Source organism: Xenopus tropicalis, chromosome 4, assembly GCF_000004195.4.
Source record: "Xenopus tropicalis strain Nigerian chromosome 4, UCB_Xtro_10.0, whole genome shotgun sequence".
NCBI lineage: Eukaryota > Metazoa > Chordata > Amphibia > Anura > Pipidae > Xenopus > Xenopus tropicalis.
Window position 1 is genome coordinate 80,789,098 of NC_030680.2, and position 25,728 is coordinate 80,814,825.

Sequence of the window (25,728 nt, forward strand, 5' to 3'; positions counted from 1 at the left end):
AAGATGTACTGATGTCTCTTGTAGAAGGACAAACAGAGGTGCAGTCTATCAGTGTATGTTTTTCAACACTGCAAAGGTCGACACTCACAGGGCTTATAAGATTTCAAACAAATCTTATAATCCCTGTGAGTGCTCTCACTGATCTTCTTTGCAGTGTTGGAAAACATAGTTGGGATGCACATGAAAGTGTGCACTGAGGAACTAATGAGTATTTGGGCAATCCATATAGCTTTTACAAAGATGGAAACTGTTTAAAACTTTGTACAAGGTAAAAATTCCCACAACAATAAAATCATTTGCTGGATGTACAACAAAGATTTTTCAAGAAAGATCATATATTTTTTATCTGTGCCACAAGATTAGGATGGGTCTCTTTATTTTTCTTAATGGTCTAAAGTAAATGCTTTGAAATGTTTCCACATAAATAGCTCACTTAGATCGACCACAACAAATATAGTATTTAACTCAGTTGACACAAGTATATTAACTAAGAAATCCATGGAAATATTATCCCAAGGTCTTACCAGCACTGGAAGATGTTGGGCAGAGCCAAGGGTGACAGTTAGTGATAAGTGAATCTGTCCCGTTTCACTTTGCTGAAAAATGTGCAGAAGGGCTGAAACATTTGTAAAACGCATTGAAGTCAATGGGCGACTTTTTTTACGTGGCTGACATATCTTCCGTGCAACTTTTTTTCTTATTCCAAATACATGAAAGTCAATGGGGTTTTTCTTGCAGTGACTTTTTTTGTCTTGGCGGCACTTTTGTCTCCACTACATTTTTGTCACGGTGACATTTTTTGTGGCAAATTTTTGCTGCAGTTTTATGGCAAAATACACCAATGGCAAAATGCGGAATTTTGCTGCAAATCCATGTCTGCCGAAAAAAAATTAGCACATTACTAGTGACAGTGTGCAGGTTGGCCCAAAAAAATTCAGCTTAAAAAGTCTTTTAAATATTAGTGATCAGCTTATGAATGATCATGGGGGAATTCTAAGACTTCTAGTCCCAAGTATTCAGGCACAAACATCTTTCCCTGATGTAATTAAAAAACGTATTTATAAGTAAGTCCTTCAAAATTGGGATTAGATATATTTTAGAGAATATTCTGATTCTTGCAATTAGTTATATTCTTAGAGATATTCTAAATATTGGATAATAAGTCACTTAATAATAAAAGAAAATGGGTAGTTTTTAGAATGGTTTCTGCTGGCAGCACTCTGTCGAAGTCCAATGACAGAACAGGGATCAGGGCCCAGGAGTCACAAAGATTAAGTCAGACAGGAACAGGGCTTAGAGTGTTGACCAGAAGGAACAGATCACTTTGCAGTGAAACACAGGACTTGGCATCTATTTAAATGCACTGCACATGTGTTAATACGGCCCAAATATGTGTCAACATGTCCACATAAATGCAATCCTGCTTCAGCGCCAAAAGCACACTCACAATAATCTTGACATGAACAAATGCAATCTTGCGTACATAAGTAGCGCTTTATAAATAAAGATTTACATACATACATACATACATACAAGAGTGCAGCCTTGTGACTGGACCATGCCTGCAAGATTGCTGACAACTTGACAGTTTTGATAAATGTTATTGTTTTTAGTTTGTGGAGACATCTTTCTTGGATTGTCCCAACCTAAGATATTAACACTTTTAAAATACTTTTGAAATCCCAGACCATAAATAATAAAAATGCAGTAAATATTTGAATTAATGTAAAACCCAATAATAGTATATTTTGATGAAAATGACTTGAATTTGGTTCCCCCTCCTGGCAGTATCACATTAAGCTTTGCATGAAACACCTATTGATATTATTTGTTCTGTCTAACTGTCCACACAGACTCAGGGCCATTAGATGACATCATGTTGTTTTAGTGAGCCATTCAGTATAATGGAAGCAGCAATGTGTGTCTCGAGTGCTTTGCTCTCACTGATTTAGCTGCAGCAGATGCCATAAGAAAATCATAAATGTCAGTGCCTTTTCTCCCTATGTTTAGAAAAGAAACAACTCTATTTTATGTTATGGATGTTTTCATTGGAATAATGTCATTAATTCTGTAGAACTGAATAAGTCATTAGAAAATAAACTTCAGTAGCTGGTATATAACATGATTACTAGATTAAGGCTTATGAAAAAAATAATGCAGGAGCCTGGTCTAGACATGCATGAGTTGGCAGTAACCAGGGCTGGAACTAGGGGTAGGCAGAAGAGGCACGTGCCTAGGGCACAATGTTGGGGGCACTGGGCATGTACCTCTTCTGCTTACCCCTAGTTGGCCCTGGAGGATCTAAAATGCTGACACTTTCAGTGATCCCCTTCATTCTCTCACCCCTTCCGCCTGCTCGACAGGATGTACACAGGTTGCCCGGAGCACCCATTTCATTTGACCAGACCCTGGCAGTAACAGGCAGCAGCTGTTAGTAAGGCAGCATTTAACAGGTCAATGAGAGTAGAACAGGAAATTTTATTTGTGTTCCGACTTTGCCTAGAAACATTGCTGTATTTTACGTAGCAACATGTCACCCCACTCTCACATTCTAAATGTTTATATACCCAACACATATCATATACTTAACACATACCCAACACATACAATTTTAAAAAGCATACAAGTTTCACATATCAAAAAACAAAACAATTTTATTTCAAGTAAACATATTCTGCTTATATATGTGTATGATAGTGTAAGAACATGGATTGTCATGAAAAAAATAGATTATTCTGTTCCTAAATAATATTAAATTAATAAGATTAATGTGAAGGAATGGACGTTTTGTGTGTGCATGAAGAAGCATCTTTCCTGTACAATCCCCTAAGATACAACAGCCTTATGAAATTCTATTCCTATACCAAGCTTCTGTCCACACTGGAGGTTATAGTGCCTAGCCGATGATGCCCTCTTGCTCCCCCCTGATTAAGAGCAATGAGTGTGGGGCACATAGCACTTTTTAAAAAACAGAATCTCAGGTCCTTGGCATGCTTCGTAACTCATTTCATGCCAGTGATGCCCCTGACAGCAAATAGAAAGCTGCACTATGGACACCCCCTGCCATTGACTAGGGGCAGAATGTACTATGTAATGCTTTTGAAGGTATTGTAGACCATGCAATACAATTTATTAGCATTGTGAATAAAGGCTTTCTAAGCTGTTGTTTTTCAGCAATTATCATTTTGTATGAAACATGCCTCTTTATGGAGCTACATTCTTAGGTTTTAAATTAAGTTGTTCAGCTCTTTCATTTTCACATGATGGGTCTGAAATTTCTAGGGTATGCTCTATGTCCTGCCCACATAGTTCTGCATTCTGTGGATAAAGCCTTTTGTCTTCTCTGTAAAACGTTATTCTTTTGCAGCTCTGTGAGAAAAGATACCTTTGTTTAATACTGCTATAAAGTGGCACATCACCTAGTAATGTATTACACTAGTAACTTTTAGCAATCTGCAATCCTTTGTGTTCAAACTATCTTACAGAAATGGCAAACATCATGTTTCAGTCAGTTGAGGTGAAACAATCTATAAGATTAGAAGTACTTGGGAGATTCTGTTGGTTGTGGTCTAATGGACAATTCGAATCAGTCAAGTCACATGTAGTTGCACACAGCTAAAAATCATTTCACTGATATTAAACTGGATCTGTAGTTTTCAATAAAGATTTGCCAAGCGACAAAATGTGACTTTGAGAAGGGAACGCTTCATGCTGTGTTTTCATCCAACAATATGAAGTCTGACAGACATTTGTTTCTCTATGAAATACAACGACTGTTGGATATAAAAGCATAAAAACCAGAAACCTCCTGATTTTAAATAATCAGATTTTATAGCATGGAGCATCAGATTTAGTAGAATCCCTCAAAATCTTATACTGCTGCATGGCAAGATCCTATGAGTCAGATAAAGCCTGAATAAAATCTATCCAAAGTACCTTTACACCATCAAACACATATATATATATATAATGTATTTATCTGGCTTTAAGTTGTGAGGGAGGGGGCAAACCTACAGTATCACACCCTACTATACCATTACTTGTTATAAGTCCTACATGGCATACATACACAGGGAAAGTGATTTGAGAATAACATTTCATTGATGCATAAACCTAAAAAATGATTTGGCATAAAACATACAGTATAAAGTACAGCCCTGTAACAATAGTTTACATATTTAAGACACAAATACATATAATCCCACAACATTACATACTAGCTATATAGAGAGGTATTCTGTATATGAAGTACATACCGGTATGTATAAAATGCTCATTATAATAACCACTGGCATAAAAATATATATAAATATAAAAATATTGTTTAGATTTTTCCATGCTTTATAAAAAAAACAACATATAAACAACCTTGGTCTGAAGTCTAGGCAGAAGGGAATCTACAGCTTTAAAGCATATTTTGTCAAGTATTCCTCCACTGCACTCGGCTTAGCAGTGCTGACATTCAAGGCGTATTTCTCACAGTAATGAGTTACAGAGTTTTGTTCTTACAGTGCCGCAGTCTGGCATGAGCTTCACATTCAGGATAATATTATTGTGCATCTAATGAATTTATTGCACTCAGCAGACAGTATGAAGATCTGATTTATATGTAAAGTGGCCACAGGTTGAAAATCAGTTGTTGATCGGAAGAGCTTTATTACATAGCATTGCTTGTGGTTCAGATTTTTTTTTTTTTTTTTTAAAGCAAAAGATGAATTTTATAGAAGAAGAAAGAGACAATAATATGAAATACACTACTGGGGGTGTAATAAATGTCATGAACTGCTGAAAACGTCACAGATCTAAAAACACATTTCAAACTGTATTAAATAGCAAATTTTAACTGCACATAGGGCCCACTAGGGCTGCCACCCCAGGGCCCCCACACTCCTCAAGAGCCCCCGCTGCCCACACACCTGCCCCTCCCCCTGAGTGTGCATATCTCATACTTAACTAGGCAAATTCGGAGTAGGGAGGTCAGTGGGGGGGTGCCAGCAGGGATCGGGTCTGGGTGGGTGGGGGCCACCGGATTTTTTTCCCATGTTGCGCAGGCCCAGTCCGACCCTGACTGCACAAAGCTCATTATTTCAAAATATATTTTTGATCTAGGGATCATTTACAAATGTTGGGTAAGAGTGAAATGTGCAAAGTGCTAAAAACAGGCAAACAGGCATGACCTTCCATGAAATGAGTGCCTGTGGGAGCATGTGGGAATGCAAGGGCCTTCACTTTTCAAATGAATACAGTGCTGCCTGCTTGCATGTTATTTAGCACTGTACTCTGCACCTCACTCGACAATACTCCACCACTGGAGCATTGATAAATGGCCTTAAATGTGCAGAGGCACAAGCTACAAAGAAAAATTGTTCGCATTGCACATTTTTTCTGTATTTGTTCATGACTTTTATTACATTACCCAGTTAATCGCCCAATTTTTTGCTTGTTACTTACTGCCAATTCTGACTTAAAGAGGACATATTGGGTATTATAACAATGAAAATAGCTGGAATATTGGTAATCTAACGGGGGATTGTAATTTTACACAGCGCTTGTGCTGTGTAAAATAACAATACCCCGTTAGATTACCAAAATTCCAGCTATTATATTTAGCACTGTTCACAAAACATATATTAAATTGTAAATGTTTAACACCTTTTTGAAGATGTGTGAGCGCTACTTTTTCTAGTTTTGTTACATTCGCAAATTAAAAAATTCTCAGTCACAAACTTTCTGGCACAAGAAATGCAAAGGGATCACTAATGGGTTTTTTTTTGTCGCGCATCGCCATTTTGGTCCCATTGCAGTTGTTTTTTCCCTTAGCGATACATATTACATATTAATTATCTAAACTGCAAGACCCAAACACAATGAAGCTTTAGCTTCTCTGTGTGCCCTATTTAACTCAAGAAATAGCAAATAACAGCTTTTTGTGATCAAAAACAAAATGCAAAAAAGCACAAGTCCATAAGACTGATTGGCTGGTGTAGGTTATTAGACTTGGGGTAAACTTTGCACCAGTAATTACTTTATACAGTGCATAACATTTCCTTCAGTTATTAGCAGGCATACAGGAAATTAATCTAACCACAGTCTTGTAGGTCAGAAAGAGACATACATAATTGTACCTAAAACAATCACTGATCTCATGTATTACTCTTATGTGTAACTTGGTCCATTCGTCTTTTTCATCAAAATAATGTTCCTTAAAAAACGAAAGTGCAATGTACACACAGCATGTGGTAAGAAAGATTCTTGTTGTAATATATTTTTGTTTTACAGTAGATTTGATTTTCTTCCCAGGCCCCTTATGTTTAATTGCCATTCCTTTTTCTGACATGAAAGCACTGGTGCAAGCACAATCAAGACAGAGTCCACTCGGGATGCGTGAAGGTTATATTGCGTTGCTTTGCCCACTTAGCAAATACTCGTTTTTCAGTGATAAACCTGTGACCTCCATATGGTGCATTTTCATGCAGGAAATATTCATCACACTCGTACCTTCCTGGCTCATAATAATGGTAAGGGACTTTTCTAAAGCCATCGGTCCTAGAAGGAGAAAAAATGTGAAAATATTGTTTAGAATATGACTTACTTTATACATACACAATACAAACATTTCACAAGCTGTATTGCAACAGTTGTTGACAACATTTGTTGTAATAATGCCATAAAGCTCATTTGCAATTGCTAATGGCAGTACCAAGTACAAGATAAGGTGCAGTATAATACCCATTTAATAGGCATACACAATGTACTTGCACAAACAATGTGCCAACCTGGCTGTTGTGCCTACTTTGGTGCATGAGGCACAGTATGAAAGGTATGTAGATATACATCTATATCTTTTCATGTGCCCCCTTCCATCACAACTACATGTTCTCAACCTTTTTACATTTAGCCCTAGCAAATATCAATATAGTGCTGATAAAAATACTATGAATTTTTAACCTAAATAATTGTACATTTTCAGTGCAAAACTTTTCTTTTGAGCTTCATTTGACATTTAACATACTTGTAAAATTGCCATTTTTTTCACATGCACAATTTGTCAGTGCACCACATTTTGAAAACAAAAATATCCTTTTACAATTCAAATAAAGGATTATCTTAAAACGGCATATTTTTCATTTACATTTGGCATGATTGGATGCTAGGAAGCTAGCATATTTGAGAAAAATGTAAATGAAATAATCTTGAGCAAGTCGTGAAATAAAAGTGGTCCAACTAAAATCACATTGTTCCATTCATTTTCATTGATGTTAAATCACTGTGAATATACTGCTGCATCCCCATCAAAAAAATATTTTTAGGTAACAGGTGCTCTTTATGGGAAGGCAGTGTGCAAAGTACAAAAACTGTTCCTTTTGGAGCACAGAAGCCTGCAATCACCCCCTTAAAGACATGGAAAGGCAAAGTCACTTGGGGGTGCCAAAATGTTAGGCACCCCAAGTGACTTTAATCGCCTACATTTTACCCCGGGCTGGTGCCCCTGTTGGGATAGAACAGCCCCAGCCCGGGGTCTCTGCAGCGCTTCCTTCTTCGCGAGCGTGTGCATGCGCAGTAGGGTGAAAAGCCGAACTTTAACAGAGATGTCGGCTTTTCACTCCACTGCGCATGCGCCCACCGCATAGTCGCAGCTTAATGTATGTATGTATGTATGTATGTATAACTTTATTTATAAAGCGCCACAAGGGTACGCAGCGCTGTACAGTCTTACAGAATACAAAATTACACACAGGGAGGACAAGTGATATAATAAATATATATATGTATATATATAAGTGCCATGTGGTATGAGACACAGTAGGAAGGAGGTCCCTGCCCCGTAGAGCTTACAATCTAAGTAGCAGGAAGGAGGAAGCGCATCGCTCCAGGTACCCCGGGCTGGTGCTGTTTTCTCCTAACAGGGGCACCAGCCCGGGGTACAAGGTAAGCGATTAAAGTCACTTGGGGGTGCCTAACATTTTGGCACCCCCAAGTGACTTTGCCTTTCCTTGTCCTTTAAATGTATTGTTGCCTATGTTTTACAGCTGTATTCATGAGGGGCGAGGGGTACATAGGAATCCCCCTAATGCCCCTTTCTCTTCCCTTAACACGTGTGTCATTCAGAGCACAGATGTGCCATAGAGGCAAGGCAGCCAAGTCTTACTGCAAAGCAGAGTGCAGAGACCTGCAGAATGCACTTTGAATTAAGCTCGATTCAAGAGGAAGCAGTGGGAGGAGGCACAATCTTCTGTCCAATAGTGCCCTTGCACTTGTGCCCCATTTATGACTCCTCATGTTGCTGGGTACTACTCTTATTAAGTAAGCATCCTGTAGCCAGTGTCGAACTGGGGACCTGAGCTCAAGGGACCTACCCATTGCCACTGACTGCTAACAACCTTGCCTCCTAACACACCTAAGCTGATAACATCACCACATTTCTTTTACATCCCCCAACTGTAAACCCAGTGGGCCAGTCCAAAACTGCCAGCAGCTCTTACCTGGATTACAGAATACTATACAATTCATCCTCAATTTTATGTCTGCAAGATAACATTCAAAAATATTTACACATATAATCTAGAGCTTATTTACTGCATAGGGTATTGTTACTGTGTCCTATGGTAGAGGTCTAGAGGTAACCAAGAAAATGCTACAGGAAGCTTTTTTTTACAGGTGTTTAGGCAAAGCTACTACAGGGCTTTAAAACTATGTGAACTGTAATTCTTTAAAACCTTTATATTAAACTAATTATTTGGATTAACACCAAAAAATGTATTGCAAAATGCTGACAACACTTTTTAGTTTTCTAGAAATTATTTCATGAAAACTTACTTGCAATAAGTGTCATTTATCATTCCATACACATGAATTCCGTAGCAGGCATCCATTGCAAGAATTAGAGTGAACCAGCCAGTGCTGAGATAGGAGCCAGATTGGACTCTGTAACATAAATAATTCTTGGTAAGAACATGGCAATTTATGAGAGTTCATTACACCAGCATTAAATCTGCCAGTTTTAGTGTTAACTGATGATCCTGGCAACATGACTAAAATAGCAAGTCATTTTTTTGGAAAAATGAATATACAGTAAATGAATTAAACTGTTATACTGATCTCTAATTTTTTATCCCTAAAGTTAGATTGACAGAGTGAAGCAGTTATAGAAGCACACTGCTGCTATAATTGTAGGGGGACACTGAATTTCCTCTCTAACTGGAACAGCCATTTCTGGGCAGAGGCAGAAGATACTCATCACTCTTCTATCGATTGTAACGGAAGCTGTTTGCTGAACCTTGTGTTTCATAAATTTTACACAGTGCTCACTCCATGGAAGTGGTTGCCTCAGTTAGTGTCTCAAGCCTAGGACTCTAAATAAGATGCAGCTGCCATGTGAGGTAACAACAATCACTTGACTTGCTTTGAACATACAGTATAACTAAACAAACTAGCATTCAGCAGAGCAGTCTGTCACGTGTGAGTCATGATCCAGCTTTAAGTTTATAAGGGTGTTCGAGAGAAGTTATTTCTCATTGTCACTGGGCGCATGCGTGTTCAGTAGCCAGACAGATCTTCAGTGGAAATATTGCGCTTTTTTTTTTTATTTTTACCAAATGCAGAAAAAACTGTTTTTCTAATGTTTTTCTAATGGTGCAATACAAACTTTTACCAGCAGGGGATCAACAGTAACTATAACTGCCTTTTACAAAGGATTGAGGCAGACTCTCAAAAGAGATCAGTCTGCAACTTTTATAGCCTCCAAACTGCTCTATGCTGCCCCCGGTGGTCAGCATCTACTCTATAAATATTCATTCAGAGAGGCTGCCCACCCCTTTAGGAAGTGGCTTCTCTGAGAGCTCCAGGTAAGTGCTTTATTAAACTTTACTTTATACAAGCAATTGCAATGTTCTGTATAGAAACAAAGTAGTTTTATGCACACACTTTTATATATACTTGTGGCAAACATAGCTTTCTATAAGCAGTTGTTTCAGCCCCATTTAAAACCTACATCCAGCACAGCTGAGGCACATGCTTCAAACAAAGTAGCCTCTGTTTGTTAACCAAAGCTAATACTGTTGCAGTTTCCACTTTTAACACATATATACCGCATATATATATATATATATATATATATATATACACACAAATCATACACATACCTATTTACACACTGAAATACTGAATTAATTACTGGCCAGTAAAATTAACATTTAAAGACTAACAAACCAGCAAAACATTTTTAGCTAAATTCACTCATGTTGGCAGATTTCCTGGATGAATTCTGTTCTCAAACTTGCTTTGTTGGCCTGGCCTTGAGAATAAGAGTGCCCAAGCAATAGAATGAGCAGGTTTTTTTATCTATAAATAGTGCCACTCCTGCCTTTAGGAAAGCTGAAAACTAGGGATGCACCAAATCCAGTTATATGTACTAGGCTTATTTCCACAATTTTCCTTAATGCAGCTTTAAAGAATAGCTTGTTTTAAACACTCTAAAGGTGCATAGTTGTTTGGTCACTTTCTACTTTCATCTAGATCAGTGCTGTCCAACTTCTGCAGTGCCGAGGGCCGGCATTTCTCTTACATACATGTTGGCTGCTAATGGAAGTCAGTTTTGACCACTCCCCCTTTAAACCACACCCACTTCAAACCACACCTACAACGATATGCCATACTCTGCCTGCCCTACCCTGCCTGTGTGTGCCATACACTCCCTTCCCTATGCTGCCTGTGTGTGCCATACCCTCCCTGCCCTATGCTGCCTATGTGCCATACTCTGCCTACCCTATGCTGCCTACACACAGGCAGCATAGGCCAGGCAGTACATACAATGTCTGAGGTGTGAACAAAGTGGGTGATTACAGCCTGAGCGTGAGGTGTGAACAATGCAGAGATTAAAAAGGGTGAACAGTACAGGGGATTACATTTTTAAACAATACAGGGGGATTACAGCCTGAATTTGAGGTGAGAACCATGCAGGGGGCCAGTTAAGGTCAGTACTGATACCATTTAAAGTTTACACAAAGTTAAGCCATCAAAGCAGCCAGACAGGTGGGGGGGCCACACAGAGGGGGGTCGCAGGCTGCCAGTTGGACAGCACTGATCTAGATCATAGCATTTTACTTAGGTATGTTGCAACTAAAAACAGCAGCCTAACAATGCCCAGCCTGCTATTTCACATACAAGGTCTCACCTGACTGCACAAAGGGAAGAGAGGGAAGGACGGAAAGCACCCATCCCCTCAAGAGTTAAAACGAAAAACAACTATTTTAAATGGCACATAGGGTGATAGGATGGCAGTTCATTTACTACAAATCTAAATATTTGAAAAATATTTATATAACAGTAAATCAGTTATTTATTCATGTCCGCAGTTGTAGCTGTTCAATATTAAAGGTTCCTAGGGCATTCCAAGAGTAGTGTTCACTTACTATCCGGCCAAATGACTACCATGCCTTCCAAGACCATCACTGCATATCTCCCCTTTTAGTGTGGTGTGGTCCCAAAGCAACAGATACATTTGACTAAGAACACACAGAACCACATTACATATACGGATACATGTTTCATCTGATATAAACAAAATGGCCCATGCACAGCCAGATTTGGTCTGAGGACATAAACGCCACTGCCTCTAAGGAGGAAAGGTAAAAAAAAAGATCTGAAAGCTGAAGCAGTTGCTAAAATAACCATTACTGTCAGTTTTTATATGCTCATTGAGATGCACTGCACAGGGGCAATATCTCATTTTGTTTCAAAGAATGGCATCGTTTCTATGTTTAAATAGTAATCCTCTTCAAACAGGCCATTATTTGTAAGTTATGTGCTTCTCTGAGAGGATCATTACCATTATGGTGTCATTTTCAATTGTTAAAATCATTTTTACGATATATGCTACAATGACTATGTTGGAAGTATAAGAGCTGGTCATCAGATGCAAAAATAGTTATCTACTTCTCTTCCAGAACTGGCTACATTGTATTGCCAAGAGCTAGTCAGTAGACTTCTTTACCTTATCCCACCCCTCATTAGTAGAGTTTATTTACTTGCCAAAAGAATGCATTCTTTGCCATCACAACCAAGCACCAACTTGTTTTCCACAACACTCAATCCCATGAGAAATTAGTCAGATATATTTTTTGTGTTCCTGCCTTATTACTGTAGCTGTAAGGAACAACCTCCTTTTCTGAAGAAGAGCTTGTTACTGACCTACAATACCTGAACCTAAAATAATAGAAATACTTGACACCGCTTATAATAATAAACCCAATTCCATTACTAGACTTAGATGTCATTGAATAAAGATGGAATTGAAATGACTGAATCAGTTTTTCTAGAGAAGTGGTATAGAGTGAAAACAGCAGAGTAACTTGAGGAATGAGGTGAGGAACACTGATAAAAGAAGGGAAGTTCGGTGGAGCCAGAAAAAGCCACTTTAAATTAACAGTCAAAAATCATGAAAATCAAATCAGGAAAGCAGTGTCACAAATCCCAAAGCAGATGTCAAAGAGTATTGAGTGGTGGACTGTGTCAGAGGCTATGGATAGGTATAAAAAGGATGAGTATGGAACACTGACCTTTTGATTTTGCTAGATTATTTGTTACTTTGGAGAGGACAGAAACCTGGAAATGGTAGGAGAACTGGGATCAAGCCTATGTTTTTGAGGATGGGCGTATTTAGTACTTTTTAAAAACTATGTAAATACAGCCATAAGCACTCACAGAAAAGTCTTCTATTAAAAGAAACCCAGGATTTCTGGTGTTATTCGGGTTTCTGACTTCCTCTCTCAGAGAATACCATAATGCCCATGGCCAGAGTCTGTGCAGTTGTCTCCTCTCTCCTGCTCCCCCCTCCCGTAAGAATGCTAAGAACTCCCTCCTCCCTCCCTTAGGAATGTGTGATCTGAGCTATAATGGCTAGACAGCAATCAGGAAGCTATTTAAAATGGCAGCTGCAATCTTAAGCAAACGGAGAAAGCTTCTAGGGCTCTTTCCTCAGGTATGGCAATGTTTTCTGCAGAATAAATATATTGTTCTAGGTGTGAGGTGAAATACCTGTATTGGAAAGGGGTCAATGAAATTAAAAAGTATGTGGTCACGTTGTACAGTTGCTGCTAAATAGAGGGCTCATTTCCAAATGAAATCGCAATTGCAGCAATGCAAAAATGGATGGAATTGTTGGGCATACTGATAGTTTATGAAACTTGGATATAAATACATCCCTCACGCTTGTGCATATTTGCAGCAAGTGCCATTGTGCTCCACTGATGCATGGGGAATGTTGGAGCTACCATCACCTTTGTTTAATTATTGTTGCTCGTTTTTGTTCTTCTATCTTAGTTAGGAACGCAAACTCATTTATGACCACATATGTATTCAGTAATAATTCAATTCTGTTGCACAATTCAGATTTGGTACCAGATAAACAAAGTACAGATAAAGGTCAGACAAAATTGTAGTCAAGGACAGGCCAAAGGGCCAGAATACATAGCAAAATTTGTGGTCAAAACCAGGCATACCAAGGCTTAGGCAAAAATGTATAATCTGAAGCCAGCTTGCAATGATACTATAAGGACTACAAAACTTTTATTGGGCAACAAGCAATCAGTTGGGAATCCAAGAGTGCACAAGCTTAAAGATGTGATCTGACACCTGCTGGAGGGTAGTGATGTGGCACATGCATCGGGTTTGCATGAGTACAGTGGACTAGGGACCCGCATGCAAGCCAGTCTCCTGGTACTTGCACTCTGGCTAACTCTGTTGTGGGTCAGCAGGTGGCTCAGTGGGTAGCGCGTCTGCCTTGCAGTGTTGGGGTCCTGAGTTCAGTTATGGCTTAGCCACTATCTGCAATGAGCTGGTATGCTTTTCAGGTGTCTGCGTTTGCATGTTGTGGTTCCCCCCCACTCCAAAATTATTTAGTATTAGTCAAAGTTCAGGTTCAGGCAAATGTGAGAGTGATCTTAATATTTTTTTTTCCAAATCTCTAGTTAGGTTTTTCACTGGCCAGTTTTTTTTTTTTTATAATAGGGCTTGAGTCTGTAAGCACAGTGGGCAACTTTTCCACACAACCAGTAGTGCGTAGAGGAGAAGGAAAGTCATTTTGGCATTTTACTGCCAATAGATTTGCCACATTAGTGCCACCTAGAACAATATATTTATTCTGCAGAAACTATTAACATACCTGAGTAAACAGCTTTAGAAGCTTTCTCAGTTTGCTTAAGATAGCAGCTGCCATTTTAGGTAGTTTCTTCCTGCTCCAGTTCTTGCTGAGATCACACATTCCTAAGGGAGGAGGGAGGGAGTTCTTCCATTCTGGTGGGAGGGGGGGGCAGGAGAGGGGAGAGAACTGCACAGACTCTGGTCCCAGGAATTATGGCTGTTTCTGAGAGAGTAAGTCAGACACTGGAACATCATGTTTAGTGCTTATGGCTGTATTTACATAGACCTTTCTGATAAAGCTTACATAGTTTTTACCTTTCTTTCTCCTTTAAAACAACTTTCATTACAGGAACTTCCATCAGAATACACTTTTTGGACTTCCGTGTAGTTGCACTCGGTGCCACTCAGTTCTTCCTGCCTTCAGTTTTAAATTGTGCACGGCTGCTCCTACAAGCAAGGGAACCCTGAAGCTACACCCACCTTCTGACCAGGCAGTACTGAACCTGAACAAATAAAGCAAAACGCAGTTCTGTCAATTTTGACAAACTGAATGTAAAAGTGTCAGGCACAGCAAAATTGTGTCAGACACAACACCCGTTTGCTGGTTCAATGACACTTGTACTCTGGGAAAAACTGTAGCATTGTGGGGAAAAAACATGGTGAATGTGCTAAAAATTGCACTTTGCTCACTGTGTCTTTGGGCACTAAAATTTATAAAAACACCTAGAAAGTAGTACCTATTATGGAAAGTGCCAGCCTGAGTGGTCAAGCACCTTAACATGTCATGAATACTCCTGCAGGACTGCCAAGTTATAAAAAAAAATGAGCTGTGAACTGTAGAAAACTTTGAAGGGAGATATATAACCCCTAAGGTAATCTCTTACTCTCTCATGTACAGCGGTTCTGCGTGTATGTGAGAGAGTAGTTCTCACTGGGGAATAATTAGCAGGTTAGATCTGCTAGCAGCCAGCAAGCGCAGGAGCCCAGTGAGAGGTTGGTTTCCAAAATCAAAAAGGCCTCAGTGAAGGTACTATGACTTTCTGAAGTTATACTTTTTGTTTTTAGCTGTGAATACCAGCAGGGAAATTTTACTGGAGAGCAAAGTTGCCCTGTGTAGTAGTTAGAGCCCATGTGTGGCAAGGGTTTTGCTTGTTGATATTGTTTATGCAATGTTTGATAATGGTTTGATAATGTTTTTCATGCTAATGAGCTGTCTGTCTGTCTGATCCCGCTCACAGAGTCCTGCAAGAGGTGAAAAGCAGCTTGTGACCAGTGAGATGAATCTGCTAAGGCAAGGCTGAAACTGCAGGCTGAGCCAGTAAAACAGATAATAAATTCTAGAGCTAATTTTCGGTTTACTCAAATGGTTTGGCCTTCTTTTTTCATAGGGGGGCATTGATATGACAGGATTTTGAGCTCTTTACAGGATTAACTTGCAATTGAGAAAAGAAAGGCAAAGGAGGCAACTTTTATGGAAGTTCCAAATATGTGAATTAAAAATAATTTGTTAAAATTCAAGTGAGCATAAAGGAAAAGAAAATAAATGCAATCATAATTTTTCTTCCATGGTTGAGATTGCTTTTCAAAAAATATTAAATGGGTTAATCACTATTAAATAAAATTGGAGCAAAAAACTTGACTGCAATGTAAATTGATAATTTTCCAATAATTTACCACAAAAAAATTATGTACAAAACCTTAAACATTATTTGCTTGCTGATTGCATGCTAGAAAACTACATCACTAAATACAATACCATTTATGATGTTTTAAGAAAGGACATTTAGGAAAATAGCTTTAATTTACATAATCAAAGTGTAGTATATGATTTATTTCTCTGTATGTGGCTCAATGAATAGGATGAAAATACAAATTGTAGTAAATACCTCAGGGGAACAATTCCTATAGTGCTAAACTTCTGAAATGAGAAATTGAAGATTACCATAAATTTCAGGCAATATCTCATGCATTACTTTATATTTGGCTTTGGATTCCTTAGTCCATAGTGCTCATATGAAACTATGAGTACAGCTTAGAGGGCTTATTTACTAGTGCAAAATGTTAGGTGCAAAAAAACACACAAACATTTTCTTACCATAATAAGGCAGAATTTTCTGATTCAAACCTTGACCTGCATGTTAAACTAGTCCTTTATTACACTGTTTACCCATTGTTTCCCCGAGCCCTGTAGATCTCTTGTTATGGACTGGTTATTTCTGGACTTCACTTGCCTACTGCCAGCCCAGACTCCAGCCTGTCTTTTAGACTGACCTCTAACCTGTTACTGGACAGCTTGTATTGGGACAGCTTTGCACCTCTGCATGTATTGTTTTTTTCATCAATGTTGTGGTGTAATTTTCTTTATTTTATTATAAAATATATAAATATATATATACACAAATATATATATATGCGGTAATAAACATGTAATGTTGGTTTCTGCCTATAGGGTTTCACACTGGCACTGCTCCAATGACAAATAATGAATAAAGAAATCTTGCATTATAATCATAAATGGACTGACCTGCTAGTATAATACTCCTATTAGGGTCTATGGTGAGCCTCATGTGTCTCATCCAATGGTGCCCAGCAACATACCAGCAAGATACTGTTTGCCTGGTATTACTCCTTTATTAGATATATTGGTCCTGCCCAACACCTTTACTGTTCTAAATATCTCATGTAATATCTATTTATGTGTGTTACAACAAACAAAGAACTAATTCAGAAGAATCACTGGAATTGAGATAGAAAATGAGTGTGAATAAATCAAAATGCTTCTTCCATTTGGCAGGGGCCTGTCTGACTGTCAGGTCACTATGATACACACAATTCTACCAGTGAAGTGACTAACCTGAGATATGATGAAACCAGTGTGGCATGGTTCCATGGGCTAAAAATGTTTACATTTAGCATTTTTAAATTAAAAAAGAGCTGCATAAGATTAATGTAAATACATAATTATCCAATACATACAAAAACATAAAGACTCCTAGAGTATTATGATCCAGTACGTTTTTGCTTGTAGTTTATTTATCCCACCATGGTCTAAAAAAGTCTTCAGTAATATATTTAGGAAGTATAATGCCACATATATTGATAGCATCTACTTGGCGCTAAAGGAAGACATCATCAATAAACCTCCTACCTCTGACAATTATTCATTTGTGTGTAATTAATCATGAAATGTGGATATGATTCAAACAGCACCTTTATGCCAACTCCTCATCTGCAGGCTCTTCGGAGAGGCTTCAGCATCTGCTTGCTCTATGTTCATATCAGAATTTGAGCTGTTGTTTTCTTTAATAGCAAAGTAAGAAAGTGCTACTTCTGCACGTGTTTTCTATTGCATTCCAAAATTTCCTTAAGTGTTTTCCAATTATCCCTTTTTGGTACCAACTTTCATCCACCCAGTGACATCACATGTATTATACAAGGACCTGCAGCATAAAGCAGCGCTCTTCTACAAGATTCTACCATAGTAAAATAATGAAATATGTGTTGTAGGCACTTTTACCATACCCTTTTCTTACTCAGCAAACTAAACAATATCAGCAAAACACATTCAGTTGGTTCTATTCTAAAATTATATGAATTAATGGCAATCATAATTCACAACTCTCAATTTTCAATGACCATCAAATTTTTCACTACCATCTCTAGCTGAAGACACCCATTATGGATCTTCTAGCCTAAAAAGACTCCAGGGAAAGTCTTTTCACATCTCTCAAGTGCTTGTGCTATAGAAATGGGCCTGTTGGGTTTTATTGAGGAAAATATCACAGTACAGAATGGCCTTGCAAGTAGATAAAAAGGTTAGAACTAGAAAGAAGAGAGCAATGGTGGTCTAATGCAAGGAAAGTCAGTAACACTGTTGTATAACACAAGGAAACCAATTTAAAGGGCAAAAAGTACACTTATAATGATTTGTTCACATGTTAATGCTCCTTTAGACCTATTAAGTAATAAAAAAGATAGCTTGGTCCTTTAATCCAACATTTGACATGGAAAGAAAAAGAAAACTCTACTCAAAATACATTTGTAAAAGTTCCTTTTGCTTTATATTACATTCCCTTTACATAAGCCTGTACAGTATTTTCTCTACTTTGTAAATCTTGTTTCCATGCTCATTGATTGCCTGATACATGCTGTACAGAAGAGGTAAAATGAAGTAAAACCTGACCACATTTAAACCCATAATCTCCAAGTGACAGCACAGTAAACCATGAGACTTAAGCTGTCCCAGTCAGCTTATGCTCATCATAAGATAAGAAATGTGACATACAATACCCACAGTTTAACCTCTGTACTGGAGACTGAGACTCAGTCCCACAGATTGCTAACTGCGGCAAGACTGCAGTTTATGTTTGTCTATTTACAGCCAAGAATCCGATCTTTACTCCAAACAGCCAAGTTATTAGAAATAAGATTCTCATGAATAAAACATGTAGATATCCTCTGTCTCGAGGTCACAATAAATCAGCATGTTCCGTAGGTAAAAGCAAACAATATTACCAGAAGTCTTTTTTCTACAATGTCACATGATTGCAGCATAAAATACTAACTGCCTGTGTTGAATTTATTTGAATACAAATAAAGCTAAAAGTATGATACAGTATGTGCCCATATTTCCATATATATATCAAACTGAAAACATCTGTCAGCCTTAGTTATTACCACTTCAAGCAGAAAATTCTGACACCATCTGCAAACATACTGAATATTAGTATTTGTGATAGTTATTGGATGATGTATGATATTCTACCAACAAGCATCAGCTACGGCATCAGCACAAACAGTTACAGTGGTAAAGGGGGCCACAAAACCTGCACACTGTTAATGTCCTGAAGTTGGCAGAGTCAAGTTGGTTGAGATTATAGGTTGTAAGGATGGAGTCAAGACATTTGAGTTGAAGATCAACAACACACTTAAGCCCCGTAAGAGTTTGTATGCCATTTGTTACTTGATATTGTTTAGGATCAGTTTCCTTGTTATATGAGTATGCTTATGGGCAATGCCACACACTCCTGACCTCACCCATTAGCAGTTTTATAAGGTAAAAGCATCAAAACACCCAATACCATGAGCCAGAAAGCTGTGTTGATAAATAAAAATGTAAATTAAAAAAATATAAATCAGTTTGGAAACATCTACATTTAAAAGCTTTAAAATACATACAGAATAAAAAATGGTTTGACTTTGTATAGGCAGCATATTTATGCACAGTTATACATTCTCCAAGATAACTAAGATGATAGGGAATACCATAACTGTAAGTATGCAAAATAATTTGGCTGCATTTCTCCCATAAAATATTTACCATGTTTGAAACATCTCGTTGCCATAATGTTGTATTTCTTCTGATTAAATTCATGCAAATGTCTGCTTTATTACCATATAACATACATTACACAAGAGGCTGCTATAATGATAGAGAAATCAACTAAATCCACAGTTACAATGTATAGTTTAGCTAGCCCCTTGTATTTTTTGATGATTTAAGTCAAAGCATGAGAAAATACAGTATAAGCCACACTAGTTTTTTGACCTATTGGATGATAATGTGCCAGAGTAAATGGTGTAGACCCCATTTGAGAGTATCATCAATCACATTACATAATCACTCCAATAAACACAAACCATGGTACATGGTATTTCACTGTAGTTTCACCTGATATTATTTTGTTATTTGCACAAGTTATTTCCCCAGCTATCGTTAGAAATGTTTTTTCATTTGCCACAAAGTATTTGACACTATAATGTTACATTCTATTGTGATACCTTTTTTGTGTACCAAAGAAGTCTAATTTTATGTGCCTTTTATTTCTATTTTCTGTTATATTGTATTCACTGTATTTTCTGTCCTACTTTCAGTTCTTTCTCCCTCCACCCATCGCCCATAATTTGGCCGTTTTGTACTCTTGTTAAAAAACACTACACGTTTTCATACCAGGTCAAGAACATACAAAATAATTGCAACATCTTTTTGCCTATGATTAAAAGACTTGTCAAGTGGAAAATCTCATCTTTGCAGCAAAACTAAATATAAATCACAAAATGAAAAGAATAACCGATTACAAATACTCAGGGCTGACAGCTTTTTCCTATAAATACCAAAAGAGGGTCTATGAACATCACTTGGTATTCAGTTGTCATTTGTAAGCACATTAGTAAGGAGTATGGAAATCAATACAACTGTCATGTTACCATAGAAAAATATGCAGAGTTTTATGGATGAATTGTGCTGCTATGTAAACGTACTTATTTAGTTTGCTGCCATGAAGTTTTTTTAATAAGAAATAGTAGCTAAGAAATATAGAAGCCAAACACTCATTAGCATCTTTGGCAAAAGATAAGAATAAAATGCCATGTACTTTTCCACCATAAATCAACATGCAGAAAAAAGTTGTAAAGATACTATGAAATCCTTAAAGGAGAAGGAAAGGGTGTAAAGTGTGACCCCCTAAACAGAAAGGCCTTATGTCCCTGTAGCAGATTGCTTACTTTTTTTTCCTGGATATCCTGTATATTGCCTGCAGTCTCTTATTTTCCTAAATGCTATATTTCTTCTATTGCGGCCGTCATGTTGGATATTTAAATCATTCCTACATGGCGCCGTGTAAGTTACTGCGCATGCGCGAACCTTATCCCTCCTCTAGATGAGAGTGCGATCTACTCTACCCAAGTTCTCCTGCTTTGTGAGATGGAAAGCGCACTCACAGTCTATGTTAAATGCGCTTCCTAAATAGCTGGTTGTAGTGTCTGTGCAAGAGCGATGCATTCTGGGAATCTTCTTTACACAGCTCAGCGTTTTTTCTTCCTGTTTGGCTTCTGATCTTCTGAACGATTGAAACATGGGGAGACTTAAGGGCACTATTGAGACAACTGAAGGTATGCCTGCAGCTTGAGATTAACTCTTTACTAGCCTTTCCTTCTCCTTTAAGAAAAGTAAGGCTGTGTTCTTCAATAGCTGCAGCAGTACAAGTGCAACAACCAGCATACGGCACCCTTTAGCAGTTGATGCAGTCAGACTACAGGAGGCATGTAACAGGCAAGCGGTCCAATTTCCATCAGTGCTAAATATTGCAGCAGTCAGAGGCTCAAGTGGCAGTAGAAGTACAAATACAGTTGTTTAAAATAAAATTTATGTCCAGAAGAACTATATGGATTTTATGATTTCAATTTGTAGCATTCCCAGCACTGTAGTAAACAAAAAGTGTAAACAAAAGCAGCACTTAGCCTTCAGTACTTTTTTATTGATATGTTGACTTTGCCTCCTATATTACAGGGTAAAATACAGACGAATGGGTATTGGGTGGTAACAACACCTGCACCATAGTGGAGGTGGTAATAGTAGTTTATTAACCACATGAAGGCTACAGGTTATAGGTACTTCCTCTAGTATGACACTAGTGACACTGTTATACCACCAATCTGCTAAAACAGCACAACCCACTGGAAAAAAACAATAAATGTATGCTTAGCAAGCCTTAATTTGTGAAGCAAGCACTCTTTTCACTTTTTTGTGCCTTCTCACGACAAGCTCCCTTGCCATTTATAGCCCCATAAAATGTCTTCATCAGGTTCCCTTCGTTCTGTAAGGTAGTTCAGCTTTGCCATTTCTGAGAGAAGATTATCATTATAAGCTTAACAACATGCTATTATTCATTGATATTTAGAGACCCCAAATGCTGTCCTATAAAATTGACCATTGTTCAGCCAGACGTTCCCAAGTAAGTATCTGCCCAACTAATTGTGGCATGAAGAGGATCTACAGGATGTCCATAGAAACAGAACAGAACAAAACATATTGCACAACTGAAGGGCTATGATCCAGAATTAGTCTATAAAACTTCCAGCTTAATAGTGGGTAGTGCTGTTTCTTCAACCCAGAGTAGAGAAGAGCTTCATACTGTTTTCTTTTCTTTTTCCTTAATAAATGCAAAGAAAAATACAAGACATGACTTTTTAGAACCTCTGGCTAATTATACCAGAACTTTAGTTTGCACTTTACTAGAGTGTGCTGGTGATGTATTAATAATATAATACATCTTACTGTTTAAGCTTGGTATAGAACTCAATTACATACCAGTGTGCTATATGCAGTTTTGCCCGAAAATCATCATGTTTCCTATTTATAAGGCACTGTTTTACTTATAAATCCAGCGTAACTATGGTCGCACTCTGAGCTGCAAAAAATACATTTATTGAATCAACGTTTCTGTCTCTATTGAGACCAAAACATTGGTTCAATAACTGTATTTTTTGCTTTTCACTAAAGACCAGTGAGAGCATAGTTACATGTTATTCTATAATTTCCTGCACCCAGGCATTTAAATGGGGTGCAGACTTTTTGCTGTTTTATATATATATATATATATTTTTTTTTTTTTTTATTTATTCAACTAGTGAACTGACGTTTCGGCTGGACCTCAGCCTTTCTCAAAGTTGCCACACAAAGTGATTACAAACCATAAATACCCCCAGTGGCAGGAAAATACACGAACAAAACGTATGAGTGACGTCACACAAACCCGTATCCCAAGTAGATAGACAATATAATGCAGTGATAATAATAACCAAAAAATAAAAAACAAATATTCTAAATAACAACACTCAAGTACTGGATACTATAGTGGAAGTAAAATAAGAAGAAAAATAAAACAAACTGAAATAGAAAAAAAGGACTACCCCGGTCAGAGCAGACGCCGGAGGTTATCGAGAACACCGTCTATTGGTTACAGTGTATAGAATACATACATAGGAAGAGCCTGTAGTGAAGATATGAAAGAAAGCAAATGTATTATAGAAAGGGTAGTATGATCATAATAGAGCGATTGCTCGTAGTTTCTGCTGCTCCGAGGAAAACATATGTAGTACCCGTTATTTGGGGCGAATTAACCGCCTTATGGTGGATAGAGGGGTAACCAGCTAATAATCGGCTAATAAGCATTGAAATAGGTTACTTACTCCATAGCTATGTATTCGTTGGCAAGTGATCAAAGCAGGACTGTTTGTGACAGGTGTCACAAGAACTCGGACCGTTAAGCGCTGTTGCAGTTGATACGGATGGCAGTAGCGCTCAATCAAAGGATATAGGTAGCGGTAAGTTCAAAGGGGTATAAGGGCACTCAGACTGGCGGTCAACATGGGGGAGAACCCCTATGTGCAGCGTCTATCAGTTCATATATATATATATATATGTATATATATATATATATACTCTCTCTATATATACATTTATACTGAATATATATTAATGTGCAATATTTAAAACATGTTCTTTTGGCAACCATTACAATTCTTAAACATGGCGAAAGCACTGGCATGGTAATCCATAACATTTGTTCCAGTGCCTTCCAGCCAATGGCTCTACATTTGCATTGTTTTTTGTAAAACTTTGTTCTTACTCTGACAAATGCTTCAAAATGTGGTGGAGCAGTAGAAAAATATATTTTACTTTGATGTCCCAACCTCTCTTGCATTCCCTCATTTATCTGCTTAATTAACCATTAATCAAAACAATTACAATATGCAAATATTGTGTTTCTGTTCTCTAAAGAAACAGGTCTCTAAAATGTTTTTCTTTTTCAGCTCTGTAGCAACAGGGATTATTTTCTGGGCACATTTCCAGTGGTAGTATTCAGTACCTCGATGAGGTGAGGCAGATCCCAGATGCATCTTCTATATTAAAAAGTGTCAAAATATATAGCAACAAAATAAGCATTCCACCAGGACCACATTTTTATCTATCCCAAGGGACAATATCTGAAAAGAATATAAAGGTAATTTACAGTCAAACCAACCTCGCAGTACTGACTTCTTCCCTATTTGAAATTAATCTATTGTTTCTTCATAGTTAATTTTTGACTGAACTGCATTGAAGATTATAAAAGCAGATATTATTGTTTACACATTTTTACAAGCCTTACTTTAACAATTTAAATATTATGATATAAAGTCCAATGCACGGTATTCAATGGGGTTAAAAGAGCCCAAAGTCAAATTCAGGCAAAAGTTCAAGGAGCACAGCAATCGACATAGTCATGAAGAAGGCATAAAAGTCAGGAAACCAAAAGATCAAGTCAGAACAGCAACTAAGGCGCACCCAGGAACTTTATGAAGAAAGACCTATATGTGGGCATTGAACCCAGGTCTTTAGCCTGGGCCTTGAATCACTGCACTGGCACCATTTTGTTTAAAACTGAGCAAACCTATTTTAGACACATGTATCTTTTTAAAGCTCCTGTAAATAATTGTAGCTCTGTGTTATGTCCTTTAACCTAAGTCTCTCCCTTAGCAGCTTATCTTTAACTTTAAATAAAACTTACTCCAGAAACAGTGTTCTACCCATATAAGTGATACATTATAGAGAAAGAAAGAACGAGCCCCATAAAGCTGATTATACCCATTCAGCGCAGAACCAGAAGACTGCAGTTCCACTGATGTCTAACAGTGGGTGGTGAGTTCCTATTGGAGAACATCAAAATAAGATAGACTGTGTAATAAACACTTACTCCACACAGAATTATCACTATGGAAAACAATAAGGATAGTTATAAAAAGCAGGTAAAAGAATACATGTTTGGGGGAAATGAGATGCTGTGTTTGCATGGGCAGTTTTTATTTGTTTCAGAGCTACATCTGCTTGTCACCCCCAGTTAACTTCTGCATGGCTTGCATTCAGATTTGTTAAAGTTCCATTCTAAACAATATGAAATCATAATGTAAGCCTAATAACTTTCAATGTAGGCCTGATGTGATAATAGGGGTCATTTGTGTGCACGGCAGGATGGAAAGTGCAAAATGGTAACAAAGCACACTTTTTTTTGCACTCATGTACTAGAATGGAGCGCAAAGACCTTTGGTTCACGCATGTATATTGTATTCAATGGAGGACAGCTTTTACCCTACCTTTCTGACAACAGAATGGGTGTTTCGGGATTTTAGAACAGGGTATGGTTATCCCTTCCTATCCAAATCTAAAAATGCACATGCAAACATTTTTCAAATGCTTTTTCCTCTTGTGTTTTCTATTTTTAATAAGGTATATCTACAGCTTGTTTAATCCACTCACCTTCTGCAGATATCCTATCCCTTTCTTCCTGTTGCTGTAAACAAGATAGGAGCTATAATTTATATAGTTGAAATACTTTGTTCTAAACATCACCTGCTAATAATTAAACTTTAAAGGGTAACTGGATAATTCTGACAATGTCTTTATCAAAGATATACGTACTCTTTTTCTTTTCTTTAAGGGCAAGCACCCATGTAGCGACTTACTCGCCCATGATAGATTGTTGCTATCACGGGCGCTCTGTGGGTGCTTACCCTCAAACAACACAGGTTTACGCAAATTCTGATTGCTGAAAATCATTTTAAAAAATGGCATGTCAGGAAGATCAGGAAGAGCAAAGAAAGGGGTTAAAAGATGCTTCTGGCACTAAAAAAAAGGGTGTCCTGTTATGGAGATTAATTTAGTGTGAAAGCTAAGATATAATTAAATGGTACACCAGCAATGAAAGTTTTGAAGTGATGAAAAGCCAACACTAATTGTATTGATTTGTTTATCGCTGGTTTAAGAAGCTC

The 25,728-nt window shown here is 37.7% G+C and overlaps 1 protein-coding gene across 1 annotated transcript in view; it reads right to left on the reverse strand.

The window, feature by feature from the left end:
- Positions 1-2,458: 2,458 nt before the first annotated feature.
- The window catches only part of st6galnac3 (ST6 (alpha-N-acetyl-neuraminyl-2,3-beta-galactosyl-1,3)-N-acetylgalactosaminide alpha-2,6-sialyltransferase 3), a 156,412-nt gene continuing 133,142 nt past the window's right edge, over positions 2,459-25,728 (reverse strand). The window contains exons 4-5 of the mRNA XM_002936087.5: positions 8,818-8,925; positions 2,459-6,546 (exon numbers count right to left, since the gene is read on the reverse strand). Of these exons, the coding sequence (XP_002936133.2) occupies positions 6,360-6,546; positions 8,818-8,925 (295 nt within the window). The 3' untranslated portion in view covers positions 2,459-6,359. The remainder of the gene's footprint in view (positions 6,547-8,817; positions 8,926-25,728) is intronic.